The 26893-nt window shown below is 45.4% G+C and overlaps 1 protein-coding gene across 1 annotated transcript in view; it reads left to right on the top strand.

The window, feature by feature from the left end:
* Positions 1-26893, top strand: part of LOC144499220 (cystine/glutamate transporter-like) — a 47321-nt gene that overhangs the window by 18664 nt on the left and 1764 nt on the right. The window contains exons 6-11 of the mRNA XM_078221338.1: positions 5667-5711; positions 15599-15722; positions 16691-16794; positions 21460-21556; positions 24342-24491; positions 25563-25740. Of these exons, the coding sequence (XP_078077464.1) occupies positions 5667-5711; positions 15599-15722; positions 16691-16794; positions 21460-21556; positions 24342-24491; positions 25563-25740 (698 nt within the window). The remainder of the gene's footprint in view (positions 1-5666; positions 5712-15598; positions 15723-16690; positions 16795-21459; positions 21557-24341; positions 24492-25562; positions 25741-26893) is intronic.

The following is a 26893-nucleotide window of genomic DNA, read 5'->3' as shown; positions in this document are numbered from 1 at the left end:
CATTACCTTTTTATTCTCAGATCTATGCAGGGATGAGCCTGGTTTCTATGTGTTTTAAAATATCTACTCCATGCTACAACACTGAGATCCAGCTCTTTCTACTGTTTGTTCACTTTCTCTGAATCCATACCCAGGCTTATCTAATCAAACACTGGGATGTTTAGAATCTTTGCAACCCAGCCAAATTCTAGACGATAAAGGCCTGGTGGAGATGTAGGGATCATGTGACATAGGCCTCTGGTTTGTTGAGCAAGTAATATTGCCTTACTGAGCTGAATAGCTCCGTCTACACACAGTGTGCATCAGTAGTAAACAGACTCACATAATCAAAAGAAAATCAGAACAATTGAAAACTACAAGCAGTAAGTAGATTTTTGATATTTAAAACTTCTCACCTGCCCCATTTCCGACAAGCTTTAGGTTAAATTCTGTGCCATTAATTGAGTTTCACATACCAGACTCTCAGATTATCTCAAATAGACATAATAGATTTCCAAGCACTATCTTGAAGAAGAACAGAATTTTTGGTGTCCTGACCAATATTTATCAACATCACAAAAACAAATTCTTTATTCGTTTTCACATTGCTGTTTGCAGGAACTTGCTGTGCACTAATTGGCTTCCCTACATCAGTGACTACAGTTCAAAGTAGTTTATTGGCTGTAAAGTGCTTTGGGACACCTTGAGGTCATGAAAGGTTCTATACAAATGCAAGTCTTTTGTTCTTTTTACCAATGTGGGCGCCATTTGAATTGGGACTGCAATAGTTCAGCACAAAACCCATCAGCTTTGGATCGAGTCCAAATGAATTGAGGCAGTTTGACTGAGCAACTGGACATAATTTGTTGACAGTAAGAGCAGAGTTCAAGACTGATTCGGTTTCAATGGAAGTGCCAAAAATTCTTGGGACTTTTTAGTCACTCATTAACGGAAAACCCTAACAGATTTTTAAGAACTATTAACAAAAGACTAACTCCAAGAAGAAACATTTTGAAGTGATCTCCAGCAAGCAAGTGCTTAATTTTTTTGTTACATAAAATTATATTTAAAGAATTCAAGAACATCCTGTCGATTAATTTTATGCCGCTAGTGTATTCGTGAATTTGGATACCATTGCCCTCTAGGATATGTCTTCACCATGTTCTATCTGGTGAACAATGATGGCTATTATTAACTTGTCCACATATTATATCGTAATAAACACTGCCTCCAATCTACAAGATTCAATCACATTCTGAAAGATAAAAGGCTAGTGTACTAACCCATTGCGTGTATAATATGTAAAGTTTCCAGCTCCTGACCAGTACCTGTTGGTTCTATATGCTCTGTGAAGATACGAAGATCAATGTGTGACTTGAGGCATGATGCAGGAGGGAGATCTTCAGATTCTTGGGTCACTGGGGCTAATTCTGTACCAGGAGTCAAATGTTCAAAAGGAATGGCTCATACCACAACAGGACTGGAACAATGTCCTCGTGGGAAGGTTCAGTAGTGTGAGTCAGTAGGGTTTAAAATAAATTGGTAGAGGGGTGAGTAACAGCATACAGAAGTAGAAAAGCAGAATAAAGTACATAAAGGAACGAGAGTGTTGGATAGTACTCGTGAAGGAATTTTTCCATATTTGATAGTAACAGACAAGAAAGGACCACAAGAAATAAAAAAAACACAAGTTTAGAATGAAGGTTTGTAAATACACAAAGTGTGGCCAATAGGATTGGTGAGCTACAAGTGCAAATAGTCATGTGAGAATATGATGTCATGACAATAATGGAAACATATAAGGACTGAACTCCTAATATTCACAGACACAACATGGTTCAGAAAAGACCAAAAAGAATAAAGGGGAAGTGGGATTGCAATACTGATTAGGGAAGATGTTGAAATGTTGGGAAGGCAGGATGTCTTTGAGGGTACAAATACAGAATCCATTTGGCTAGAGTTGAGAAGCAAAAAGGGCATGTTCACAATCCTGGAGGTATTCTATGGGCACTCAAACAGTGAGGGAGACATAGAACAGCAGATTTGCATGGAGCTCACAAAGATATACAAAAGCTACAGGCAGGATCTTTTGGTCCCACCCACCCGGGGACCCGAAATTCCTGCCTGAGTTCAATGGACTTTTTAAATGGTCTGTAAAATTGTCCATCCTCCCTGTGATGATTTCCACAAATTCCCAAAATAAATAGCTGTTTAAATTCATTCATGGGACATGGGCATCACTGGCTGGCCAACATTTATTGCCCATCCCTAGCTGCCTGAGGGCAGTTGAGAGTCAACCACATTGCTGTAGATCTGGAATCACATGTAGGCCAGACCAGGTAAGGACGACAGATTTCCTTCCCTAAAGGACATTAATGAACTAGATGGGTTTTTCTGACAATCAAAAATTGTTTTTATGGTGATCAGTAATTCCAGATATTTTTTATTGAATTCAAATTCCACATCTGCCTTGGCAGGATTTGAACCCAGGTCCCCAGAACATTAGCTGAATTTCTGGATTAATAGTGTAGCTATAATACCACTAGGCCATTGCCTCCCCTGGTAAGTAAGTAGTAAGGGATGGGGTGAGCCAATTAGGGATAAAGAAGATGATATATGCTTAGAGGTGCAGGTCAAGACTAATACTTAATGAGTACGTTGTATTGATGTTTATTAAGGAAGAGATGTTGATAAAATATTGGTAGAAGCAGAAATGGCAAAGGGAATGAATGGGATGGAAATTGATGGGCAGGATGTACTGGAAAGGTTGGCTATGCTTAGAATAGATAAGTTGACTGATTGGGAAAGCTTGCATCCTAGGTTGCTAAGGGAAGTGACAGTTGAGATAGTGAAAGGACTTGCCATAATCTTCCAACCTTTGCTAGGCACAAGCACAATGCCATTTGCTTTCTTGAGCAAAGGGGTCATATGTGCCAGGGGATTGGAAAATGGCACATATGACCCCCTTGCTCAAGAAAGCTAATGTAATAAGACCATAAGACCATAAGACATAGGAGCGGAAGTAAGGCCATTTGGCCCATCGAGTCCACTCCACCATTCAATCATGGTTGATTTCAACTCCATTTACCCGCTCTCTCCCCATAGCCCTTAATTCCTCGAGAAATCAAGAATTTATCAATTTCTGTCTTGAAGACGCTCAACGTCTCGGCCTCCACAGCCCTCTGTGGCAATGAATTCCACAGACCCACCACTCTCTGGCTGAAGAAATTTCTCCTCATCTCTGTTCTAAAGTGACTCCCTTTTATTCTAAGGCTGTGCCCCCGCGTCCTAGTCTCCCCTGTTAATGGAAACAACTTCCCTACGTCCATCCTATCTAAGCCGTTCATTATCTTGTAAGTTTCTATCAGATCTCCCCTCAACCTCCTAAACTCCAATGAATATAATCCCACGATCCTCAGACGTTCATCGTATGTCATCGTAATGGCCTCAATTGCAAGAGGGTTGGAATGCATGAATAAAGAAGTCTTGCTTTGGTGAGGCCATACCTAGAATACTGAATGCAGTTTTGGTCTCTATATTTAAGGATGGATATATTTACACTGGAGGCAGTACAACAAAGGTTCAGTTTAGAAGAATCAGAGGTGATCTGATTGAAATATGCAAGATTATGAAGGGGCTTAACAAGGTAGATTCTGAGAGGGTGTTCCTGCTGGCTAAGGAATCTAAAACTAGACAGTACAGTTTCAGGATAAGGGACTGATCATTTAGAATTAAGACTAGCAGAATCTCTTCAGAGTTGTGAATCTTTGGAATTCTCTATCCTATCTGATTGTGAGTGCACCTATAAAGCTGGGATAGACAGATGTTTACTCTCACAGGGAATTAAGGGATATGGGAAGTGAGTGGGAGAGTGGAGCTGAGCCTAAAATCAATCATGATCATATTGAATGGTGGAGCAGGCGTGATGAGCTATTTGATCTTCTCCTGCTCCTATTTCTTATGTTCTTAAGAAAGGTGCAAGGATATTCCTAGTAACTACAGGCTGGTAAATTTAGGATCAGCGGTGGGTAAGGTTTTACAAACAATAAAAAGCAAAAGTTAACAAACACTTGGAGAATTTTGAATTAATTCAGGAGAGCTAACATGGATTTGTGAAAGATAAATTATGTTTCATTAAATGAATTCAATTTTTTGATGAAATAACAAAATAAAGGTAAACGGTGTGCAGGGGCCAGATGAGAAACTCCAAGGTATATTATAAAGTTAACCTAGACCCCAACTATTTTTGATTAGTGTGAGCATAAGGTGCTCCACTCCAGGTGTGATTCTATTGACCCACTCAGAAGCTTTTATTAAAACAAACTTTAACAACACAGTTAAAATATAACAAGAATTAGCATAACTTTTACCAATTGAAATATTTAAACATGACAACTGGCCAATTCTATTAGTTCCAATTTAAGCAATATCCCCATAGACTTAAATTCCTCTTCAGAATCAGTTAACAAGACATACAGACTTATGTGAACTCTCAGTCCTCTAGCCTTTTAACCTCTCTGGACAGAGACACAGAGAGATACCCATCTTTTGATTCTCAAACAGCAACCTCGAGAGGAAAAATCTGTCTTCCAACAACAGAACTCCAGAGAGAGGAAGAGAGGGGGAGAAAATACTTCTTGTTTTCTGCAGACTTCTGGAGAGATATCGAGGTTCTAGCAGGTCCCCAGACTTCAATTTCCAGAATGGGGAAGGGGAGAAAAACTACTGTTTCTTTTCAAATTCAAACAACAACTGCCTGCTTTATTCTCCCTGCAGGCTTAGCTCCACCTACATGACTTTCTTACCAATCAACCTAATTAAACCCTACTCTGAACCCCCAGGAAACAACTCTAAGAATAACAATAAGTGCATTAGTCCAGATTAAAACAAATACTCTAATAATGGGAAGCAATTAACCTTATGCAGTATCAGCAAGTGGGCTGCCGGCTATAAGACAATTGGTACCATAATCAGAGTTGAAGTATAAAACTGAGCCTTCGAGGAAATGAACACAAATACATTTCTTAAAGGCACAGTATCGTCACAAGTGGACATTGTCTATATCGACTTTAATTTGCCCTTGGGCCTACTAGGCTCTTAAGTGGCAAACTAATGTATTTTTCCTGAAGTTTGGAAGCCAGACTCCAGGACCCTAATAAATCCAGCCCCATGACTCCAAGTGATGATGATACACAACTTTCTGAGAAGGGCACATTGGTCTCAGAATGACTGTTCATCCTACATAAAGCTGGCCAATAGTGCAATATTTTCTATTATCCTGGACATCCCATACATTCCTTAGGAAGCTGTTTACAACAATGGTGACAATCTGCACCATACTAACCTATACATGGCTAGGAATCACAGCACAAGTTCAATTTGTAAGAGATTCATTGTGCTTACAGAAAGAATCGTCAAGCCACATAAACAATTCAAAACTGTTAGAGACAAGCCTGAACTATAACCATCCATGTATGCTACCAGTTGAAAAGGGTACATATGGTATGTGTACACAAGTATAATGTGTATGAACAGATCAAGTGAGTGATGTGTGTTAACTCAGTAAAGAATATGCTATTGATGTGTGTTATGCTGTTTGTCAAGAGATGAAGAGGACTAAACTGTGAATAGCGAGGTGCAATCATTGTATGCTAATCCTTCTTTAAATTCTGAATTTCTTCTTTTAGGTTTTATATGAACTTTGTCACAGAGGAGATAATTAACCCAGAAAGGTATGTATTACAATTGTATCAAAACGAACAACAAGCAAATATTAAGTTCTATAATCCTTCCATCAGATGATTATGGGTTTAAACCACACTCCAGCATTTAATCTCTAGCATTTAAACCCATTCGCCGGAACTCTATGATTTCTATGATTTCTACCGCCTCACCCGCCATGGATTCAGAACAGGTGAGGGGCCGACAATGGAAATGTCCATTGACCTTGAGTGGGAATTTCTGGTCTCGCTCGAGCGAGACAGTAAAATCCTGCCCATCGTGTTTCAGAAAAGAAGCATTAAGCTGGGGTTTGGCCTGCCTATTTAGATGAATACAGAAGACCCCATGCCATTATTGAAAGAGGAGCTAAGGATTTCTCCCAGTATTTTGGCTAATATTTACCCTCAATTAACCGTAATTAAAAGCAAATTTATTAAATTTCATATTTTGTTGTCTGTGGGAGCTTGCTGTGGATAGAGCGACTATGGGCCCTGACAACATCCCAGCAGCAGTACTGAAGACTTTGTTCCAGAACTAGTCATGGTCCTAGCTGAGCTGTTTCAGTACAGCTACTACATTGGTATCTACCTGACAAATTTTACATACTGTAAAATTGTCTTGCTCAATGGAGATAAGAGCTGAAATCAAGGTGAGGTGAGAGTGAAGGCGGCATTTGACTGAGTGTGGTTTCAAGGAGCTCCAGCAGAACTGAAGGCAATGGGAAGCAGGGAGAAAACTCTCCACTGGTTGGAGTCACAGACCTACCATAGAAAAGGGGTCAGGATATTTTGCATGGCAGGCTTTCTTATCCCGCCATCTGAGGCCTAGGCAATGTATTCATACAGTTTTTATTTGAAGTCTCTGAGCCTTTCTAGAATGCTGAAACATTTGAAACCCTCTCCATTCCATTGCAAACCTTTGATCTCTGTGAATTTCATGGTACAGTGCTTCGAAATAGGCTTCCATTGACAACTTGACGGATTTCTACTCAGCTTCCAGTCATCTGTGTTTATTTACTTTTCCCTTCACACAAATGCATTTCAAGTACTTCCATTGTTCCTAACCGCAATGTTTATATTGGATCCAATTTTAGCATTTTGATTCTAAGTGCTGGGCGGACTTGAAACCGGGAGTGTTTCAGATCCGACTTTTAGACCCGTTCTCAGGTGCCCCCATACACACTCTGCCTGAAAAAATATCAGCGATTCCGAATCGCGCTGCACAAGCCTGTGGGTGGGGCTTATCGTGCCCGAAACCCTGCAGCTCCAATCGGCCTCCAACTGCTCATGCACAGACAAAAAGTGATAGAATAAAGCTCCCCTGCCACATCCCTCCAGGGCCGATAATGCCTCCCCCTGGGCCCCCACAGACATTGCCCCACCCCCACAACATTACTGACCACCTTATCTACCCACCCCCCCCCCCCCACCCCCCGCCACCCAGACCTTCCCCCCCTGACCGGAGTGGGAATGGAGGGATACAAAAGAGTGGTCTAGTTTGGACCAGGGAGCGGCGCGGGCTAATTGTTCCTTGTTTCTCGTTTCAAGGCTTCATTCTATGATCATCTTGCTGGTGCCAGTACAGAGCGAGACTGCGGATAGTTGGGAACCTGTCTCGGGGGCAGGGAATTCATATGGTCTTCATGGAAGTGGAAATGACTAGGGTTGGGAAGCATTTTCCGATCAGGGCCATTGTGATCTCCTGGACTCGTTTCGATCGCCTCAGGGGGTCGGAGAGGAATTTCCCAGATTTTTTTTTTCCCCATATTGGCCCTGGGGTTTTTCACTCTGGGTTTTCGCCTCTCCCTGGGGATCACATGGTCTGGAATACGGGGGTGGGGGTGAGTTAATAGGTTGTAATGAACAAAGCATCGTAGCTGTGAGGGACAGCTCGGTGGATAGGATATTGGTATGTAGATAGGCTGGAAAATTGGGCGGGGATCCTGGATTCAGGATTCAATCCTGGACCGGGGAGCGGCGCGGGCTTGGAGGGCCGAAGGGCCTGTTCCTGTGCTGTATTGTTCTTTGTTCTTTGTTCTTTGATCTCAGGCAGAGTGACAGCGCACCCCCCCCTTCCCCCCACTGATCTCAGGCAGAGAGATCGACCCTCCCCCCTTCCCCCTCCACCCTACACATATCAGGCAGAGTGATCCCCCTCACTCCCACCCCGGACTCTCCCGCACAAGGCCTCCATCTCTTTCGGACTCTGATGGCTGTGTGACACCTCCCTCTCTCTCCCCTGTCCCCAATCGTTGAGGCACTGATCCACCACCGCCCCCCCCCCCCCCCCCCGCCCACCGCCCCCACCCCCACTCTCCCTCATCAACACACCTGCAAGTGCTCACTTGCCTTCCCCCTCAATGCTAACAAGCAAACTATGTAACTTGCTGGAATGCTCTGCCAAACTGCCTGCAGCTGATTTGCCCTAACGAGGGACAGCTCCATAAAAACCCCAAGGATGGACAGGCAGTGCAGGAAAAAATGACCACATGTCCAGATTTACTGAGGGCAACCTGGGGAGGCTACTGGATGCGGCACAGGTGAGGCGGGACACCCTCTTCCCCCCAGGAGGACGCTGACCCATGGGCTCTTATGGAAATGCAGCCTGGGAGGAAGTCACCACCTTGGTCAGTGCCAGGGCATTCACCCCCCTGCCGAAACGGGAAGCAGTATCGGAAAAAAGTCATGACCTTATCTGTGCAGCAAGGGTGAGTGCTGAACCCCATCTAGCATCTTTCCCCAAATCTCCCCCAGATCCTCCCAGCACCCTGCATGTTTCCAACTCCTGACCCCGAAGCAGCTCCTTCCTATCCCCCTCAAGAGCCCCACTCTGCTTGCCCTCTAAGGGCCACCACCTGATACTCTGCAGGAGTCACGCGATCATTTCTTTCATGTCTCCTTCTGTCTCCACAGGAGAAGACCGACCATAACACCCATGAGAGGGCGAAGACAGTGGGTGGTGAGCCAGACCTCCGGATCCTCATCCCCTTTGAAGAGTGGGCGCTGGAGCTCTCAAGAGAAGGGGAGATGAGGGCTGTCAGCGACAGCATGGTCGGGCTGCCGTCAAGACGTGAGCACCTGTCATTCCTCCACTCACTTTGAGGCAACTTCTCGGGGGCATGAGTTTCAGGTGCAAGGGGCAAGGTTTAAAGGAGATGTACGAGGTATGTTTATTTGCACATAGAAGGTAGTGGGTGCCTGGAACTGGCTGCCGAGGGAGGTTGTGGAGGAGGATACATTAATGACCTTTAAGGGGTGTGGTGGACTTCAGTTGTGCCTTTGTCCTGCCTGGACCACCGTTGTGTGTTTGTCATGCCTGGACACATCCTCTGCCGGCTCGGCTCCTCCCCTTGTCACCTAGTATAAAGGTGGCTGTTTCCTCCCCCTTGTTCAGTTCGGGTCGGTTATCTGTTGGGATGTGCTCCTGGTTCTGTAATGAATAAAAGCCTACAGTTGTATTGGCACACAAGTAGTCTTTTGCCTAATTGATAGGGCATCAAGGGGCGTCTTTGCAGCCAAGTGAATGGGATGGGAATAGAGTCACATGGTCCCTGGAAGGGTAGGGGGTTACAAATCAGATGGGCAGCCTGGTCGCTGCAGGCTTGGAGGGCCTGTTCCTGTGATGTAATTTTCTTGGTGCTTTGTTCTATGTTCAATGGAGAAATGTGAATCAAGTGTTTTGCATCCCGGATTCCTCTCCCTCTCTTGCACTTAACCTTGTGTCCTGTGTTGCAGGGACAGAACCGGATGCCCCGGGGTCTTCTGGACTACAGGCCCATGCTGCAGCCCCCGCCCATCCTGATTACGACAGCTCGGATGAGTTTTCAGAGGTTATGAGTGAAGGGACCTCCGATGGTGGCACCGTTTTGGCGTCAGCTTCCACCTCACAACTCAACATCCCAGATACTGACACAGTTAGTGGTGAGGCTTCTGGGTCACTCTCTGGTGAGCATGACACATCTGCTAATAATCGGGTGGAGGAGGGAATGTCCGAGGCCTCTGGCACCCGGGGGCCTGCTGGGGTCGAGGACTCAGCTGGCCCCAGGTTAAATGCTGGGCCTCTGAGATCACTTCTCCCTCAGCTGCTGGAAATGCCACAACAGAGCCAGGGAATGCAGGAGGGACAGGCGGCCACACTGGACCAATTGCGAGGCTGTTGGGAGAAGTCCAAAGCTTTCAGGCGGACCAGCTATTTCCTGTCTTGCGTGGTTTCCAGGCCAACACTACAAGGGTGGCATTCGCAGTGGAAAGCCTGGGGCAGGGGATCCTCACCATGAGTGGCAGGCTCCAAGTGATGGCCGAGTCACAGCAGGCCACAGCAGAGTCCCAAAGGGCCACAGCCCAGTCACAGTGGGTCACAGCTGAGGGACTGAACAGGATTCTCAAGGTTCTGTGGCCCATGGCTCAGAGGCTCGAGAGCTTGCAGGAGACCCAGCGGGACAGCACTGAGACACAGCAGGCTACGGCAGCAGCCCTTGAGAATGTGGCACAGTGGCAGAGGGCCATGGCTGAGGGGTTGCAGAGTGCCACCCAGTCTCAGAGGGCACTTGCTGCGGCCATTGAGAGGTGGCCCCCGACTCAAGTGGCCATCGGAGAAGGCTCAACTACCTTGGGTAGGACACAAGTGGTCCTCCAGTACTGGCAGTGCCAGGTGTTGCCAGAGCTTTTGGTGCTCACTGCAAAAGCACTGCCATCCCATGGAATGACCCAGGGGCCCACAGGAACCCCAAGGAAGGAGGAAGAGCTTGAGCCCATGCCGGGGCCTTCCAGCCAGGAGGCTGTGGCTACATCGTCTGACTCCCCCATTCCTGACACTGGGGCATCTCAGGGGCAGTGGGATGAAGAGGGTGCATGGAAACATCTCAGACACCTGGAAGCAGGCCAGGGCCATCAAGGTCCAGGGACCCCAGAGGACGCCTGCCACGCGCATCACAGGCAAAAGGGCAAGGTAGGCAGCTGGCCCCCTCCACTTCCGATGTACATTCTGGGGAGTCACTGAGACGTAGTGGTAGGCCACGTAAGGTTATGAAGTTGTAGTTGCACTGAGATGGCACTCGTGAAGGGCTGCACTAGTTAGAAAGATATTTAAGCACCTTAACGTTTTCTGTTCACAAGTTTTTATGTTAGAACGTCTTATTTAAACACCTTTATTGCAATTAAATGATTTTTCACCACCCAGCTGTGACTAATTTGTCTCAGATTTGTCTAGAATAGGAATCCTCTTCCATTGATGATCGCCAGAGGGATGCTTCATGTTGATGTCAGTTGGGGAGGCCCCTCAATGCTGTGTCACTGAGGAAAGGAAGCCATTGGTTCCCCAGAACCCACGAGCGATTCCCTCCCACCCCCACCCCACCTGCCCCTGGGCCCTGTATGGGGGTTTCAGATCCCTTACCCACTACACAGATGTGGGCCCAGGTGTCAGCATGCATGCAGAGATCAGACTAGTTTGCACCAGAGCGTCATCATAATGGTGCTTAGTGAATCATCATTACCCACCTGCCTGCCAAAAAACTCGCTAACACAGAGTACACAGGCCTATCATTCTGATGTGACAATGTTGCAGGAGATAGAAGGAATTTTATGGGGGGGGGAGAGGAGGGGGGTAGAATGGAACCCACAGACAAGCCCCTAGTGCCTGAACCGCCTGGTGATCAGGGCCTCCCTGGCCGCTGTCCAATGCTTCATTTGAGCTGCCATCCCTCCAGCGCCTGGGTGGTGTTCCAAGGCGTGCTCTTCCTCTTCTCCCTCCTCCTCCTCTTCCTCCTCCTCCTGCTGGTCATCCTTCTCAGCGACGCCCAGCTGGTCAGCCTCCACGTCCTCCTCCTCCTCCTCCAATAGGTCACCTCTCTGCAGAGCCAGATTGTGCAAGACACAGCACACCACCGCCATGCGGGAAGAGATCACAGGCAGCTGGAGGGCCCTGCCAAACGGTCCAGGCACCGGAATCAGATTTTGAGGAGCCCAATGCACCTCTCCACTATCGTGTGGGTGGCTACATGAGCCTCATTATAGCAGGTCTCCACCTCAGACACAGACCTCTGCACAGGCGTCATCAGCCAAGTCCGAAGCGGGTAACCCATATCACCCAGGAGCCAACCCCGCAGCCTGGGCTCCTCCTCAAATGCCTCCGAGATGTCCAAGCTCCTGACAATGAAGCTGTCGTGCGCGCTGCCTGGGTGTCTTGCGCAGACATGCATAATGTTCATATTATGGTCACACACTTGTTGAACATTAAGGGAGTGGAACCCTTTCCTGTTGATGAATCTCCAGGATTCTGTAGGGGGGCTTTGACATGGGTGCAGTCGATCGCCCCCTGCACGTTAGGCATCCCTGCAATGGCCGCAAACCCTGCAGCCCGGCTTCCTGATGGGCTTGGTCCAGCTTAAATTTGATGTAGTACCCAGCCCGGGCATACAGGGCTTCTGTGACTTGCTTGACACAAGTGTGCACAGCTGACTGGGAAATGCTACATACATCTCCACTAGGGGTCTGGAAGGAACCAGTCGCATAAAAATTCAGAGCGGCCATCAATTTGACAGCCACCGAGAGTGGGTGCCCTCCCCTGCTTCTAGGTGCCAGGTCCTGCAACAGGTTGCACAGATGTTGCACTGTCTCCTTTTGGAGGTGGGGACATCGGCGGCACACGGTGTCCGACATCTGTTCAAATGACACTCATGCACGGAACTGCTGGGGTCTCTGCTCCCTTCTTCTTCTGCGCCCTCCTCTGGGTGAATGGCAGCCACCTCCTGCCTCTGGTGGTCATCTCCCTCTACTCCTGCAAGTGGTGAGGCCTGGGCCTCCTGTGCCCGTAATTCTTCCTCCAGCTCCTCCTCCTCAGCTCCAGCAGCAACCAAAAGAACAGCAAGATTGATCGGTTGCATCGCAAAAGCCATTTCTTCACTCTGAGGTGGAGGGGGATTGGGGGGGTGGAGGTGGAGGTGGAGACGAACACATGTAGAGGTTAAGGAATGCTGCTTGCCTCTAGCACATCAGCAGTCATTGTCCATACCCCCCAATTTCCCCAGCCACATGCTCCCCACAATCACTGCCCCTCCCAATTCCAGTAAGAAGTCTCATAACACCAGGTTAAAGTCCAACAGATTTATTTGGCAGCACAAGCTTTCGGAGCGCTGCTCCTTCATCAGGTGAGTGAGGACTTGTTTTCACAAATAGGGCATATACAGTCACAAACTCAATTTATAAGATAATGGTTGGAATGCGAGTCTTTACAGGTAATCAAATCTTAAAGGTACAGACAATGTGAGTGGAGAGAGGGTTAAGCACAGGTTAAAGAGATGTGTATTGTCTCCAGCCAGGACAATTAGCGAGATTTTGCAAGCCCAGGCATGTCGGGGGGTTACAGATAGCGTGACATGAACCTAAGATCCTGGTTGAGGCCGTCCTCATGTGTGTGGAACTTGGCTATCAGTTTCTGCTCAGTGACTCTGCGTTGTCGTGTGTCGTGAAGACCGTCTTGGAGAACGCTTACCTGAAGATCAGAGGCTGAATGCCCATGACTGCTGAAGTGTTCCCCGGCTGGAAGGGAACACCCCTGCCTGGTGATTGTCGAGCAGTGTTCATTCATCCGTTGTCGTAGCGTCTGCATGGTCTCCCCAATGTACCATGCCTCGGGACATCCTTTCCTGCAGCGTATCAGGTAGACAACGTTGGCCGAGTCGCAAGAGTATGTACCGTGTACCTGGTGGATGGTGTTCTCACGTGAGATGATGGCATCCATGTCGATGATCCAGCACTTCTTGCAGAGATTGCTGTGGCAGGGTTGTGTGGTGTCGTGGTCACTGTTCTCCTGAAGGCTGGGTAGTTTGCTGCAGACAATGGTCTGTTTGAGGTTGTGTGGTTGTTTGAAGGCAAGAAGTGGGGGTGTGGGGATAGCCTTGGCGAGATGTTCGTCTTCATCGATGACATGTTGAAGGCTCCAGAGAAGATGTCGTAGCTTCTCTGCTCCGGGGAAGTACTGGACGACGAAGGGCACTCTGTCCATCGTGTCCCGTGTTTGTCTTCTGAGGAGGTCGGTGCGGTTTTTCGCTGTGGCATGTTGGAACTGTCAATCGATGAGTCAAGCGCCATATCCTGTTCTTGTGAGGGCGTCTTTCAGCGTCTGTCGGTGTCTGTTGCGATCCTCCTCATCTGAGCAGATCCTGTGTAGATGGAGGGCTTGTCTGTAGGGGATGGCTTCTTTAACGTGTTTAGGGTGGAAGCTGGAGAAGTGGAGCATCGTGAGGTTATCCGTGGGCTTGCGGTACAGTGAAGTGCTGAGGTGACCGTCCTTGATAGAGATGCATGTATCCAAGAATGCAACCGATTCCGGAGAGTAGCCCATGGTGAGTCTGATGGTGGGATGGAACTTGTTGATGTCGTCATATAGTTGTTTCAATGATTGTTCGCCATGAGTCCAAAGAAAGAAAATGTCATCGATGTGTCTAGTGTATAGCATCGGTTGAAGGTCCTGTGCGGTGAAGAGGTCTTGTTCGAACCTGTGCATAAAGATGTTGGCATATTGAGGTGCGAATTTGGTCCCCATGGTTGTTCCATGCGTCTGGATGAAGAACTGGTTGTTGAAGGTGAAGACGTTGTGGTCCAGGATGAAGCGGATGAGTTGTAGAATTGCATCTGGAGATTGGCAGTTGTCGATGTTGAGTACTGAGGCAGTTGCAGCAATGCCATCGTCGTGGGGGATGCTGGTGTAGAGTGCTCTCCAGCTACATCGAGGGTATCCTGAAACCCATTGTACAAAGAACCCCCAGCTTCTGTCGCGACAGTATGGACTTCCTACAGAAACTCAGCACACATGGAGCAGTTGAACTAGGAGCACTCCTCATCACAATGGATGTCTCGGCACTCTACACCAGCATTGAAACAAAAGTTCACCCATGAGTAGCAGAGAGCCGTCGGACACACTTACCTCCTCACTAACCCTCACTGATGGAGCACCCGAATCAGACTTTTATGGAGCACGTCTATTTTGTGCCGATTTGGGATTTGCAAACGAGGTGGTAAAGGGGGAAGTGCCGGTCAAATTGGGCGTGCAGCCCATTAAATCAAGTTATATGCATTCAAATCCAAAACGGGCGCAGTCCCGATCACATCCATTTTCAGGCCTTGGTAAAGGGGGAACCGTCACAGAGGTGGGCGCGAATCGTGCTACTAGCCTCACACCCGACTTTACCAAGTTTTCGCGCCCGAAATCAGGTGCAACTTGATGGTAAAATCGAGCCCATAGACTCTCAGCCTGAATGACAGCTGTGGTTTCTTCAAAGGGGTTAAATGGTTTCCCTTCCTCTTTTGCAAACCACTTATTCACAAAGCACCAGGCCAGGGTGTCAGTGCCACTGTGTGAGGGGGCAGTGCACCATTGGTACTGCCAAGGTGCTTGGCCTAATTGAGGGTCTGAATGGGGTGGGGGGGCTGAAAGGGGGTCTGAGTGGGGATGGGGGGGATGAGTGTGGGGCTGAATGGGGATGTCTGAGTGGGGATATCTGAGTGATGTTGGGGGGGATGAGGGGGCGGCTGAGAGGGGCTCAATAGGGGTCAGTGTGGGAAGAAGGAATGATTGCGGTGCTGAGTGAGGAGGGGCCTAATTGGAGGGTTGAAGTTGTGGGGGGCACAGAGTGAAAGACTGAGTGGAGGCTCTAGTCACCCACATGCCTGTATGGTGTGGGGGGGTTGACCCATTATTTGTGAGTGGCAGGGGATGATGCCCCTCATTGGTGAATATTCCATCAACCTCCTGACTTATCGTGTGTATACTTACTCTCTCCACATGACATTACACTCACGACATCAAGTATAAGCAGCATCATTACTTTTCATTTCAAATGAACTTTAAGCAAGTTTATTGTATCAAACAGTCTCTGGTTATTCATTGTGTTTTGCAGGAATATTCCTCTTGCAATTATCTCCTCTCTGAGCATTGTAACGATACTCTACCTGCTTGTAAATGTGGCTTACTACACTGTATTGTCAGCAGACGAGGTGTTAGCATCTGGTGCAGTTGCTGTGGTAGGTAACCAAGTAAACTCACTATAATATATTTTTCTCCTATATTATTTTCCTCCTGTTAAATTCTTATTCTGAACTTTGAACAGAGCATATTTGAATATGTGATTACCAGGGAGAGAAATAAGCATCCCCTTGTTAGGTAGATGTCCGAATATGACTGTTTTCCCTCATTCTGCTGACCTTTCCGTAAGGAGTCTGCTTATCCTGAGCTTCAGGACAGGGATGTGACCTGGACAACACACTTAGCCACATCTGGCCTCAGAGGCCAGGGGCACAGGAACTTCCCACCGAGGAAGTCCCGAAACTGCCCAGCCTCCTCCTTCATCTTTGACTCCCTCAACATCACCAAAGAAATTCTGGATCAAAGATAGGACCTGACATTTCAGGCTAATTTTATCTGAAGCTCTTTTGCTGCATTCCCATAGTTGCAATGGCAGTTCGTCAGAAGGGTCAAGAATTTCCAGCTCCCATTTCTCTAAAAAGACAAATAGTCTGACAAAGAACATTAAAACATAAAAATGACCTGAACTGAAAAAGGCAATATTTTCCTTCACAGCTTTGTCTCAACAAACACTGTAACCTCCTCTATCCTTATATCCTCCAACATAGCCTTTGGTCCTCTGAATGTGACTTTTTGTATAATGTGTCCTCCCCTTTCTCATGTTCATGGAAGAATTTTCAGATGCCTCAGAACTATGCTTTGGAATTCCCTTCTGAAACCCCTCTAAATTCTAAATTAATCCTAACTTTTGTTTGGAATAAGCTGGACGAGGCATATGAGAAGGTCTTTGTTCCCACACTTAAGTCTTAAGAAGGAAAATGTTCTGCACGGTTCAGACACTTGTTCCATTTCTCAATTTGTTCATAAACATACTGCACCAGTGAGCCAATTGGTCAACATTTCAGTGAAATTCTATGGAAGGAAAACTGTTTCCAAATAATAATTCTGAACTTTTTGTTTGAATTAGACCTTTGGAGATCAGACGCTGAAAGGCTTCTCCTCAGTGATTCAAATTCTTGTTGCGCTGTCATGTCTTGGAGCAATAACTGGAGGATTATTTGCTGTTTCCAGGTAGTATTGAGGATATCTGTGAGACTTAGTGATAACTCTAACATAATAAAGTGCTTCCTTTAAACCAGAAATTAAAATACTGCAGCAGGTTGTTGAATTGTACTAATGTTCAGATTTTCACCCTTTCTCAGTTTGCTTCTTGGTTTAAGGGAGAAATTCTTCCCCTTTCAACTATGAAAAATAGATAAATGCATTTAGAGGCAGATAAAATGGTATAAAGAAACAATTACACTGCACTCTGCTGTAAGAGTTGTTTGGTGTCTCACAGAGAGATCTGGAGACTTGTATGGTTAAACATTATTGGTGGGATTTTCCAGCCATGCTTACCCCAAGACTGGAAAATCCCATCCGAGGTCAACAGACCTTCGCATGGTCCGTGTCCCGCCCACTACGATTCCCGTGGCAGTGGGGTGGGAAAATTCCACCATGTGTTTATTAACAACTCATAACTACATACATCTCCAAGATATAGTACTGCATGGACGTTGTCTCCATGCTGGCTCCTACCAGATTCTTCCGCTGTAATCAGTCTACTACCATGTGACTCTCTGTGTGGACACTACTATTTCCTCAGTCCCCACATTAACCCTTACTCTGCCAAACACTCTTATACTACACTCTTAGATTAATATAAAATGGCTTCATGTGCACATTGACACAAAAGCAGAATAACTCCAGCTATTAGCAGTCTTTTCCCCTGGTTTCTGTGGCTATGACTCATCTTTCATTCCCACACCCTGCAGTATAAATATCTCCCACTTTCTATGCCTTTTAGTTTTGACAAAGGGTTGTCTGGACTCGAAGCGTCAGCTCTTTTCTCTCCTTACAGATGCTGCCAGACCTGCTGAGATTTTCCAGCATTTTCTCTTTTGGTTTCAAATTCCATCATCCGCGGTAATTTGCTTTTAACTCCAGATCCAATTCCCACATGCGCAAAATCCACCCTAAGATCATCTCCAAGAATGCAGTATCATTTCAGCTCAATCCATAGGTGAATTTTGAAAGTCCCAAATCGTCAATTTAATCTCTCTCAAATTACATAGAGTATTTTTACAGTTAGGAGACAATATACCTCCACCTTTTCTCCCCTCTAACATTAACATTAAAGATTAGCTACTGAGGGGAGAGGGGCTCTGACAAGGCATCAACACCCTCTTCTACCAGCCAGACTCAGATCAATTTGCAAAAACTATATATCACAGCTTGTGTAACTGCAGCCAAATATCTCTGGAAATATGAATAAGTAATTTAGCATCTGAAAGAGGTTAATTTGAGCCAGTCTGTTACCAAATAACACTGGCTACTCTATGATATTATTGGATATATTATTAATTGAAATTGAGCTTCAAATTTTTGATTTTGATTTGATTTATTATTGTCACTTGTATTAACATACAGTGAAAAGTATTGTTTCTTGCGCGCTATACACACAAAACATACCGTTCATAGAGAAGGAAACGAGAAAGTGCAGAATGTAGTGTTACAGTCATAGCTAGGGTATGGAGAAAGATCAACTTAATGCAAGGTAAGTCCATTCAAAAGTCTGACAGCATTGGGGAAGAAGCTGTTCTTGAGTCGGTTGTGACCTCAGACTTTTGTATCTTTTTCCCAAAGGAAGAAGGCGGAAGAGAGAATGTCTGGGGTGCGTGGGGTCCTTAATTACGCTGGCTGCTTTGCCGAGGCAGCAGGAAGTGTAGACAGAATCAATGGATGGGAAGCTGGTTCTACATTATGTGACAGAATTCTTGTTAATATTCAAAGTCTACAAAGAAGGGGGCCCATCATTATAGTTGAATGTAACACTCATACCTGTTCCTGCAGTCACCTAAGTTCTTCAGAACTTCATTGAGAAGAGATGTCAATTTCTTTAGTCTTTCAACAATGACAGCAAAGTTGCACTGGTTGTAAGTTCCACTTGTGCATTGGACATGTGTCCAAATATTTCTTAAAGCACCAATGGAACAGAACGGCTTTCAGTGAGCAATGCAACAAACCCAGAAGCAGGTTGTAAGGTGAATTTAAGACAAAATGGGAATTAATTGTTAGAGAGAAAGTCTCCAGCTGAGCACCCTGAAGGAAGCTGTCTCAGATTGTTTTATTTTGCAAAACTATACTTTATTCGTAAAATATCTGAAAGAACATTACAATAATTTCAAAATGGCCATCGCACCAAGTGCAAAGATGTTCAGGTTTTCAATATACATCATGTTGCAGTCTGAGGTGCTTCATTCCAGTCAAAGAAACATTACAGACATTTCATAATGGTCAATGCAAATGGTGCAAAGATATTTAAGTTGTCTACCCAGAGCAAGTTGCACTCAGGTGCTTCAATACAATTGTGATACATGTAATATTCATTGTATACATTCAATGTGAGTCATATGGCCCGAGGAGGTTCTGTACAATTCCCTTCCTCTCCCTTCACTATGATTGGAAGGCCTTTGACAGCAACCTTTCCCCGTTGCACCTCCGCGACAGCCACCCCAGACTTTTGTGCATTCCTCAGCATGTTGTCCTGGGCTCTGGAATGTGCCAGTCTCCAACACTCGGTCAGGGACAACTTGTAAAGTTTATTTATTTATTTTTATCAGTGTCACAAGTAGGCTTACATTAACACTGCAATGAAGTTACTGTGAAAATCCCCTAGTCGCCACACTCCGGTGCCTGTTCGGGTACACTGCGGGAGAATTTAGCATGGCCAATGCACCTAACCAGCACATTTTTCGGACTGTGGGAGGAAACCAGAGCACCTGGAGGAAACCCACTCAGACACAGAGAATGTGCAGACTCCACACAAACCCAGGTCCCTAGCACTGAGGCAGCAGTGCTAAGCACTGTGTCAGCGTGCCACCCCCTGGAAGAGCAACAATTTTCAGGTGGACCAAAGAGCGTCTTTTACCAAGTTGATGATCCTCCGGCAACAGCTGATGTTTGTCCCATAGAGCAGAGTCCTGCATCACGGAGCTGCTCAGGATGAACCTCAACAAAATCCACCTCATCTCTTTCCAGACCTTCTTTGTAAAGGCACATTCCACAAGGAGGTGGACAATGGTCTCTTCCCCACCACAGACATGTCAACATGCAGATGGCGTAAGACTCCGAGCGTGTAGGGAGGATCTGACTGGGAGGGCCTTTCTCACCACCAGCCAAGCTAGGTCTTGTTACATCAGGCTGCTTTAATTTTTTATTCCATTGTTAAAGTTACAAAGCCAATGTTCAGAATGGACCAGTCAAACTCAGATCCATTCCTTGCTTGTTCCAAAAACCAAATTCAAATTTGAATTGAATCCAATTCAAGAGAGACAAACAAGAACCAAGTTGACATGATAAGGCATTGCACCCCATCTTGGGCTTGACCTGACATTTGATCTTAGCCAAATGTTCCTCATGATGTAGAGATGCTGGCGTTGGATTGGGGTGGGCACAGTAAGAGGTCTCTCAACACCAGATTAAAGTCCAACAGGTTTATTTGGAATCATGAACTTTTGGAGCACTACTCCTTCATCAGGTTCCTCAGGCTGTGTTTTTTTTTGTACCTTTTGGTACTTTATTCTCATTCAAAACAGATCCAAGCTGATATGACAGGCCATACCTCCCATCTTGGCCTCAATCAAACAAGATCCAAGCTGACAGGATGAGGCATTACACCTCCTCCCAGGCTTGATCTGAGCTTCATCTTAGCTAAAAGGCCCAGATGATCTTAGCCAAAGGTTCCTCAGGCTGTTACTTGCAGTGAGAGTTGATTGACATTTCTTTATCTAGGAATAGCCACATGGGCGGCACGGTAGCACAGTGGTTAGCACTGCTGCTTCACAGCTCCAGGGACCTGGGTTCAATTCCCGGCTTGGATCACTGTCTGTGTGGAGTTTGCACATTCTCCTCGTGTCTGCGTGGGTTTCCTCCGGGTGCTCCGGTTTCCTCCCACAGTCCAAAGATGTGCAGGTTAGGTTGATTGGCCATGCTAAAAAATTGCCCCTTAATGTCTTGAGATGGGTAGGTTAGAGGGATTAGCGGGTAAATATGTAGGGATATGGGGGTAGGGCCTGGATGGGATTGTGGTCGGTGTAGACTTGATGGGCCGAATGACCTCTTTCTACACTGTAGGGTTTCTATGATTTCTATGATGATGTTTGGAGTTCTTTCAACCTCATCAAGATAAGTGTTATTGGACTAAATTTCATCTGAAGGGATGTTTCAAATACCAGCATGGGTTTAATATTGGCAAGGTTAGGAAAATGTTGGTTCTTTTGTTTTTTTAAATAAGGTAGAATATTGCAATTCTGTAACCAAATCAAAGCTGCTCTATTAGGTTTATGCTGTTGTTTTAACTTAAACCTGATTCGTAGGATAAATGTTTATTCCACTATCCACAAACGAGGATAATACAAGAGGGTTTGTGTCAATTCAGTGAGATAATTACAGTAACAACACTTTCTCACATTATTGGATTGCAGGTGTATAAGCTCACTTTCCAGTTTGTCAGGAGCAAGAGCTCACATTGAGACAGTTAATTGACACTGAGAATAGTGAAATATCAGCTAAATATATAAAAGTAACAATCTCTTTTACCCAGTGAGTGCTGTAAAAATCAGGACAAGATCCTGTGACAGATGGGCTGCAGACAAAGGCTATTTGCTGGATGATAACTGCTATTCTCTGTCTTAGGGTATTCTTTGTGGCTTCAAGGGAAAATCAATGGCCAACTCTCTTCTCCATGATCCACGTTCGACACCATACTCCTCTTCCAGCTGTACTTTTAATGGTGAGTACAGATCACTGCTGGCTTCATAACTTCCCAAGCAGTACTGACTCCAGCCCTGTGTCAAACAAAATATCGTTCAATTAATAACATTCTGTTTACCAGTTACATCTTTCAAAGTATTGCAGGTCAGAAAACTGGAATTGTCTTTGAGTATTGGGCAGCACAGTGGTTAGCACTGCTGCCTCACAGCACCAGGGACCTGGGTTTGATTCCTGGCTTGGGTCACTGTCTGTGTGGAGTTTGCACATTCTCCCCGTGACTGCGCGGGTTTCCTCCGGGTGCTCTGGTTTCCTCCCACAGTCCGACGATGTGCAGGTTAGGTTGATTGGCCATGCTAAATTGCCCCGTAATGTCGGGGGACTAGCTAGTGTAAATGCATGGAGTTATGGGGATAGGGCCTGGGTGGGATAGTGTCGGTGCAGACTTGATGGGCCAAATCGTGGCCTCCTGCACTGTAGGGTTCTATGATTCTATTCTTAACTGCTTTCTGTAGTCCAACAGCTGCTTTTTGTTCTTGATGGACAACATAACTCTTAAATTGAATATCGGTCCTCTGTGTTGCTCTGTGCTGGGTTTTCAATTTCATGCACTGGAAAGCTACACTGTCCTCAATGTCTCTTAATTCTCCATGAAGCTTTTGACTGTTGGTTACTGATCTTGTATCGAAGGGTTTCCCAACACTTTGTGCACATCAGGAAGAATACCATTCTTCCCACCCACATTGTGACTGCAATTAAAGTATTCCCTGCATTTCCTCCAGTGTTTGTGACCCATTCCTTCCTTCGTATCCACCTGTCTGTTTGAGGATTTTCTTTGATGTTCTGCATTGCACACCCATAAACATTAGAACCCATGCAGAAGGGCTAATGGATCCAGCTTTAAGGGTGACCAGGAGATCTGCACCTTTGCTTGCCCCTAGATCTATTCTGCTCCCAGTATGTCATGCACTGAGTACTAAGAGTGTGACGTCAATATTCAACTGTACTGGCAGTACATTATAGCACAAGGACATCTCAGTTCAGTATAAACACACACAAAATCTAAACACTGTCATCCTGTAACCAGTGCACCGGGATCATATTGTCTGCTGTATGTGCAGACAACATATGAAGAATACAATCATTTTGAGGGCAAAAATGACCAAATTTTCTTGCTGGGATGCATTCCGAGTTGGGAACCCTGAACAGTGAATGGCAGGACATCAGCCATGACCTTCCCAGAGATGGCCAATTGAGAAGAGCACAGTCCAAATAGGATTAGCAAGAAACCAATCAGAGTAGGCAAAGGGAAGGGTGGCCAGCAACTTCACTAAGAATGGTATGGGCTGCTCAGATGAGGATACCACAAGATAGAGGTCTGCTGGAACTGGTAGACAGATTCTAACAGCTGGATGTCTATGCAGGAGAATGCTAAATGAAACCAATATGCAGATTTAAATATAACCCTGCATTTCATATTGCTTAGACCTTCCACTGTACACTCATACAGAGAGGGGAAGTGAGCGACAGGCACAATTGGGGCTCCCTATCCAACAGGTAGACTTGGATTGCCAGAGCGGAATACCACTTAATTGATGCTATATAGGCACTCACTGGCTTCCTGCCAGTCAAGTTGCCATCTGGGAATGTAATACGCCACTGGGGAAAGCAGTCAAAGGCAAAAAAACATCAAGAAGCTGACCCCAAGCACTTATTTAAAAATTTCCCCGACCAATATTATATTCATGATTTTCACATGATGCCATTGAGTGCAATCAGTTTCATGAACAATGTCATGTAATTTTTAATGAGCCACTCCATTTCTTGATTGCATTTTTTGAGGGCAATCACACTTCTCATTTGACACTAAGGCAATGTCATTTTCACTTAAAAATTGTAGTTTCTGTATTAGAGGATGTAACAGTCTGCTTCGTTTAAAGAATAAAAGTTTACCATTGCTGCAGGCTTTAGCACCTTGAGGTTAATGCAGAAGACATGTTATCTCATTAATCATCTCTGGAGATAAGAACATGTAGCCAACTATTACCCTGATGTAATTCTCTCCGAGTTATTAATTATTCTTCAGATACCTCCCTCTTAACTATCCAATCGAATCGAATCCCAAGTGTATGCTATCCTCTAGATTCTTTCAATGTTTGCAGTTTTTTTCATTCATTAATGGAATGTGGGCTTTGCTGGCTAGGTCAACAATTATTGCCCATCCCCAATTGCCCTTGGGAAGGTGAAGGTGAGCTGCCTTCTTGATTCCACGTGGTGTAGGAACACCCACAGTGCTGTTAGAGAGGGCATTCCAGGATGTTGACCCAGAGATATTGAAGCAACGGCAACTTATTTCCAAATCTGGATGGTGTGCAACTTTTTCTTTATTCTTTCATGGGATGTGGGCATCATTGGCAAAGGCAGCATTTGATGCCCATCTCTAATTTCCCTTGAACTGAGTTGCTTGCTAGGCCATTTCAGAGGGCAGTGAAGAGTTAACCACATTGCCTTGGGACTGAAGTCACATGTAGGCCAGACCAGGTAACGATGGCAAGTTTCCTTCCCTGAAAGATATTGGTGAGCCAGATGGGTTTTTACAACAATCGACAATGATTTCACGGTCATCAGTAGTCTTGTTCCAGAGCATATTCGCTCCCACCAGTATTGCTGCTCCTCCAATCATAGACTGTTTCTCTCCCACATTTGCTGCTGATCGGCACACAGGCCTGATTTGTCCTGCTGTTTGTATTCAAGTATTTAGTGCACTTCCTCCAGTGTTATTAAAACTATCTCTATGTCTTCTTCAGTATCCCCTGGTCATTTTGATGATTTTCATTGGTGATCTGTATGGTTTGCTGAATTTAAACAGCTTTCCGCGATGGCTGTTTATGGGGCTTGTAACCTTTGGACTCATCCGACATCGATACAAACAGCCAGATATACACCGTCCGTTCAAGGTACAGTATCATAGGTTATTCATTAAGCAAAAAGCAGCTTAGTACTAAGGTACTAAGCCACCGCCAGCTCCAGTATTCAATTCATTCTTACCTTGTCTAAAAGGTATAGGACCACGTAAGCCACTTCCTCTATTCTGTCCCAGTCACTTGCCTGTCGAACGCCCTGATCTCCACCAAAGTCTTTAGTGGATCTTGGTTTCTGACCTTTGGGCCATTTCTGTTCCTATAATGTCCCTCACTGGATCCTCTGGTGATGAAGCACCATCCACCATCCACACTGTACCACAGGTAGAATCTCCTCCTTTGCACTGACACCTTCCCTGAAAGCGGAAACTAGAGCTGCCATGTATAATTAATGAGCCCTCACCCAGGTGGAAATAGAGCAATGAGCAAAATTCTCACCCAGCTAGAAATCACTTCAAACAGGAGAAACTCCCTCCTAAACTCTAGGCTCCTTCTGAACACTTTGTTCCCAGATCCTGCAAACTTGGAACCTCGCATGTACTCACTCAGTCACTTCCATGTAATCAGCCTATACACTATACTTTCAGAGAAGGATGGCCATCCTCTCCAAACAGCACTACACTCCATTGCTGGACCGACCACCTGCAGCAAGCCATATAAAGCTTCATCGCCAAACAGGAGAAGTTTCACCACATTCGTCAGAATCGTTAAAGTGGATGAAACCACCTGAGGTACAATTTGAATGCTACAAAATGTCATTTCACCTTACAGCCAAGCAGCGGCCTTTAAACGTTGCTATCGAGCAGTTTCCCCGGTGCATCAAATGGCACTGTCCATCAGGATCCCCAAGCACATTCTTCAAAGACTAAATTAGTTTCACAAAATTGAAGCAGGTCAATATCCTCCTTCCCTCAAGCACTGGTGTGTCCATGACATGGCAATCATAGTCTCAATCTTTCAGATCTTGCAAGATCAAGGCTTACGTTATTAAAAAAAATGAACTAATTGGAATGTGTTACACAACCACAGCAGGAACATTTTTTTTACATATTTAAAGTTAAAAGTAACTGAGAAGTGAGCTAATCACGAATGTTCTTATCTCCTTAGGTTCCAATTATCATTCCTGGGATCTTTACTGTAATGTGCCTGTTTATTGTAGTCACGTCCCTTTACTCTGACCCTATCAACACAGGGATTGGCTGTGCATTAACCCTATCCGGTGTGCCTGTCTATTACCTTATAGTATGCCGATCTCAACAGCCAGTCTGGTGGGGAAAAGCACTTGGTAAGTACACATGTAAAATCATACCTCCACACCTGAATATTCTGTTGCACTCCTTGCTAGCCTCCCAGGTTCCACCCTCTGTAAACTTCAGGTCATCAAAATCTTTGTTGCCCTTGTCCTAACTTGCATCAAATCCAGTCATCCATAACCCTTGTGCTTACTGACCTAAATTGACTCCTGGTGATAAGCAATGCCTCAATTTTAAAATTCTCATCCTTGTTTATAAATCCCTCCACAGACTCACTTCTCCCTATCTCTGTAATCTCCCATAACGTTCCGAGATATCCCCTCTCCTCTAATTCTTGAGCATCCCAATTTTAATCACTCCACCATTAACCGCTGTACTTTCAGCTATCAGCTCCTAAACGCTGGAATTTTCTCCCCACATCTCTCCACCTCTGTACCTTGCTTTCTTCCTTTAAAGCACTCCTTATAACTTACTGTTTTGTCTAAACTTTTGGTTGCCTGCGCTAATATCTCCTTATGCGGCTCAGTGTCATACTTTAAAAAATAACACTCCTGTGACTCATGAGCCTCAGGCGGGCGAGGCGGTAAAATTTGGAGAAGAGCCACATAAAACCTACCCTTACAGAAAGGGTCATTTCCATTGTGCCACAAGATGTTTGTAAGTAAACAGTGTGACAGTCTGTCAGTGTATATGTGCTGACTGCTTTAACAACATTAACTCATTAAAAAAAAATAGATTAACATCTGCATCAAAATCATGTCATTGAAAATAATCTCCGACATCGTGTTCAGGATATATTCAACCTCCACTTTTCATTTAAGAAGTACAAAGTAACTGTGGTAAAAGCATGAATTTCAAGTATGTTCTGACTTAGCCTTGACATTTGTTCAGTGCATAAGATCCATTGGATGTTCTCAGAAAACAGGCAACACTCACACTGACACATTCATTGCCCATCTCTTGCTGTCAGGGAAAGTTTACAACTGTGTGGATTAGGAAGCCATTTCAGAGGGCCAGCTTGGAATGAAGGTAGTCCAGCAGGTTCATATTAATAAACTAGTTTCCTTTTGACACAATCGTGCCAATTTTAGTGTCAATTGTTCCTGGTACTAACCCAAAATAACCAGCTTTGTTACACTGAGCTTCACTGTTCGTTCCTGTGGGATTTGAAGACAGGGCTGTTAG

This window comes from Mustelus asterias, chromosome 9, assembly GCF_964213995.1.
Source record: "Mustelus asterias chromosome 9, sMusAst1.hap1.1, whole genome shotgun sequence".
In the NCBI taxonomy this organism is placed as follows: Eukaryota; Metazoa; Chordata; class Chondrichthyes; order Carcharhiniformes; family Triakidae; genus Mustelus; species Mustelus asterias.
This window is presented reverse-complemented; position numbering and strand designations above follow the sequence as displayed.